This window comes from Phytophthora infestans, genomic scaffold (genome assembly GCF_000142945.1).
Source record: "Phytophthora infestans T30-4 supercont1.9 genomic scaffold, whole genome shotgun sequence".
Classification (NCBI taxonomy): Eukaryota; Oomycota; class Peronosporomycetes; order Peronosporales; family Peronosporaceae; genus Phytophthora; species Phytophthora infestans.
In genome coordinates this window covers 435,004-438,123 of record NW_003303750.1, presented here as the reverse complement: position 1 = coordinate 438,123, position 3,120 = coordinate 435,004, and the positions used below count along the sequence as shown (strand labels likewise).

Genomic DNA, 3,120 nt, shown 5'->3' with positions numbered 1-3,120 from the left:
AGCCTTCGCTGGACAGAGGTCGCTTTCGTCATTTGTTTCGCACACGACTTAAATAATCTGGTAAAAGCGGTTCTCAAGTCTGACTACGCAGAAGTCACCAAGAAGGCATCGGATGCTGTCAGCGCCCTGAATTCATCTTCGGCCAAGTGGCTCGTCGAAGCCGATGCGTGCATGAGGGAAACCTATGGCTACAGCTTAAAGGTGAAACAGCTGTGTGAGACGAGATGGAATAGCATGCATGGGTGCTTCGCATCTCTGTTGCGAATCCGAAGTGCACTGGAGCTACTGGAGGTCAAGTTCAGAGATGTAGCAGATTTTCCTTCGGTATTACGGGTATTTGGAGAAAAAACGTTCTGGGATTCGCTTGAAGACGCCGAAAACGTTGTCCGCCCTCTTGCGTATGCATCGCTAAAGTTACAGCGCGATGAAAACACAATGGCCGACGTCGTTGTGTGTTACCTCGACATCTTCACTGGGTTTTCAAAGAACCAGTACGGGAGCGAAAACCTTGTTCGAGAAGTTGAGAAAAGATGGCGGCAGTGTGAGCAACCTCTTATGCTTCTTGCGCTCTTCTTACACCCTGCACACAGACAAGCGGCTAAAGCGATTTTAGACAAAACACCACTGACCTCAGTGTGTTCACTTTGCCGCATTGGGATGTATTACTTCAAGCGCTTCAACATTGGCAAGAATATGTCAGGATTGTATGAAGATTTGCACAATTGGATCATGAATGACGATGTCATAGGGCTATCGTTTGTTGACTTCAGCTCAGTTGACGCGTACTGGAACTGTATGCGCTCCGAGATGCCACGCAGCAAGTTGCCAGACCTCGCACTGGTAATTCTATCTATTGCTGTAAATACAGCAACTTGCGAACGTTACTTTAGTGAGCTAGCTCTCATTCACACGGCCAAGAGGAACAGGATGTCGCCAGATAAAGCACGAAAACTTGCTTTAGTTCGGAAGAAGGTACGTGAGTACAACGCCGGCCAAGATGACGCGAAGACATCTAGTAAATATACACGACTTATCGACCCCACAGAACGCACACGCCTCAGATATCGCGATGATCGCTTCGAATGTCTCGAGCCTGAGGTGGATGCTGAAGATGGGAACGTCGTTGGACCTGACACTGCGTTTGAGTACTGGCAGGCAGTACTTTGCGAGCTCGAAGATGACGACGATCCCCCCGTTTTCGATACTACCGCTGCCGCTGACAATACAGGATCTCCGTTAACTGCAGCAGCCGCGTCATTAGCAGAAGAAAAGCGTTTTGCCGCAGTCCTCGAGACGATCAAAATCCAGTCAACCGACCCGATTCCAGAGGGAGACCGACGTCCATTCCCGAGACACAATGACAGACTCTTTCCTCAGGAACAAAGGTTTATAGGATTGCGCGGGCAAAAGGTGACTTTAGCTGAGCTGTCGAAAACACCCAGCACACCGTTGGCTCAACCAGGTAGGTTCGTTATTGCTTTGACGAATTTCAATAAGGTGACACATTCTCTTTTGCACGCACAGTATGGCACTTCGCAAGTCCACAGCCATTTCGGCGCCGTCAGTAAGTGCCCATTATCATCTCAACTGATAAATGCTGCGAGAAGGCGCGCAAGCCACCAGTCACGACGTCTTCCAGCTCATCTGCAAAGCACCGAGCAACCGTCAAACCACCCGAGTATTCGCTGTGAATTGTACTTGCTTCAACTTCTGCTTTGGCCTGAGCTTTTGCAGATAAAGTAGCTGAGCCGCCACTCAAAGTGAGCCACAATAACAATCCTGTCACAAGACTCATTTTTAGCGGACCTGGTAAGAGAACTGTGGTGACGAGTGCGTCCAGTAGCACCAGCAATAGGAGAAGAGGTTGAAAAGTCTCACGTACTTCCCTTTGAGCTTCTGAACTTGGGTTTCCAGCCGGGGATGATCTTCCATTGAACGTGCTGCTCGTTCACTGGAGACAACCGCATGGCGTTTTGCATCGCTGTAGCTATCGACTTTATCAAGTGATGTTCCGATGCACACTTTCTTGTATCCAGCCATTGAGTTCATTTGAAACGATATTCCAGAGCTGACGTCACTGCTGGAAAAGGATTCCACACGATGAGTTCGTGATGTAGCAACATTTGCTAGAGCAAGAGCTGTAGAAACACTATACGCTCCAAATCTCAGCAGTGCTTGGACGCCATCCGTCCCTGATATCCCTTCGTCATCAGCATCTTCGCGTCGGTCAAATTGCGTTAACAATTGCTGGAACGCACTGTCATTTAACCACAGCAGATGACCACGACAACGTTGAATTTCATCCTGGTGGCTTTCGTCATCAAGTAAACAATCAATATATACCATTTGAGCTTCCTTTACTAAACAATGGTCCTTGTTGACACGATACACCCGATTCGCTCGATACACAAAGCTACACAAGCAACAAAACGGCTGAAGAACATCTTCTTCTACCAGTTTCCTCGCAAGTACCGACGCTTCGCTCTCTGTAAAGTCCGCTGCACTACCATCTCCATGTAAAATATCCTCAACGTCGCATCCTCTCACAACCGCCGCAGCTGTATCGCTCTCCGTCGCCGCTACCAGCATATCCACTGCCTGCTGCATATCCAGCAACAATCCTTCGCTAGCACTAGCTTCATCATGTCCTCGGCGGTACGTTTCCTCCCAGTCCTCCGCCGAATCTGTAGCCAAAGTTTAAACCAGGTGTTGATCCTACGTAGCCCCCCCCCAAAGAGCAGCATACTGAGCTCCACACGCATGTGTGAGACATCCAACGGCTCATACTGTGCGATGAGAACCAATGCGTTACGATCTTCTGGTTAGCTGCGCGTTGACACTGCTAACTTCAAAGCGGTTCCCACTGATGTCGACGTCGTAATCAATAGCGTCAAGTAGTCGAAGAACCTTTGATCCAAGTCACTCCAGCAAAGGCAAGTTCAGCCTCTTGACCACAAGACGCACGGCACCGTTGGTTGACCCCGAAAGAGTCACGCGACGCGGAGCTGGGGTCTCTCTCTAGCCAACAGAAACCTCTTTGAGCACAAAAATGCAATTAGTCAACCACACAACTCTTACAAAAAACCAAAGAACCATGAAAAACCAGGTGGTAGAACCAAA

General features: G+C 48.9%; 1 protein-coding gene across 1 annotated transcript; it reads right to left on the bottom strand.

Moving 5' to 3' along the window:
- Positions 1-2,045: 2,045 nt before the first annotated feature.
- On the bottom strand, positions 2,046-2,607 carry PITG_05774 (uncharacterized protein; the record flags this gene model as incomplete). The annotated part of the gene is made up of 3 exons (XM_002997982.1): positions 2,046-2,080; positions 2,151-2,304; positions 2,362-2,607. The coding sequence occupies 3 exons, from the start codon at positions 2,605-2,607 to the stop codon at positions 2,046-2,048; spliced, it is 435 nt and encodes a 144-aa protein (XP_002998028.1).
- Between the last annotated feature and the right edge of the window lie 513 nt (positions 2,608-3,120).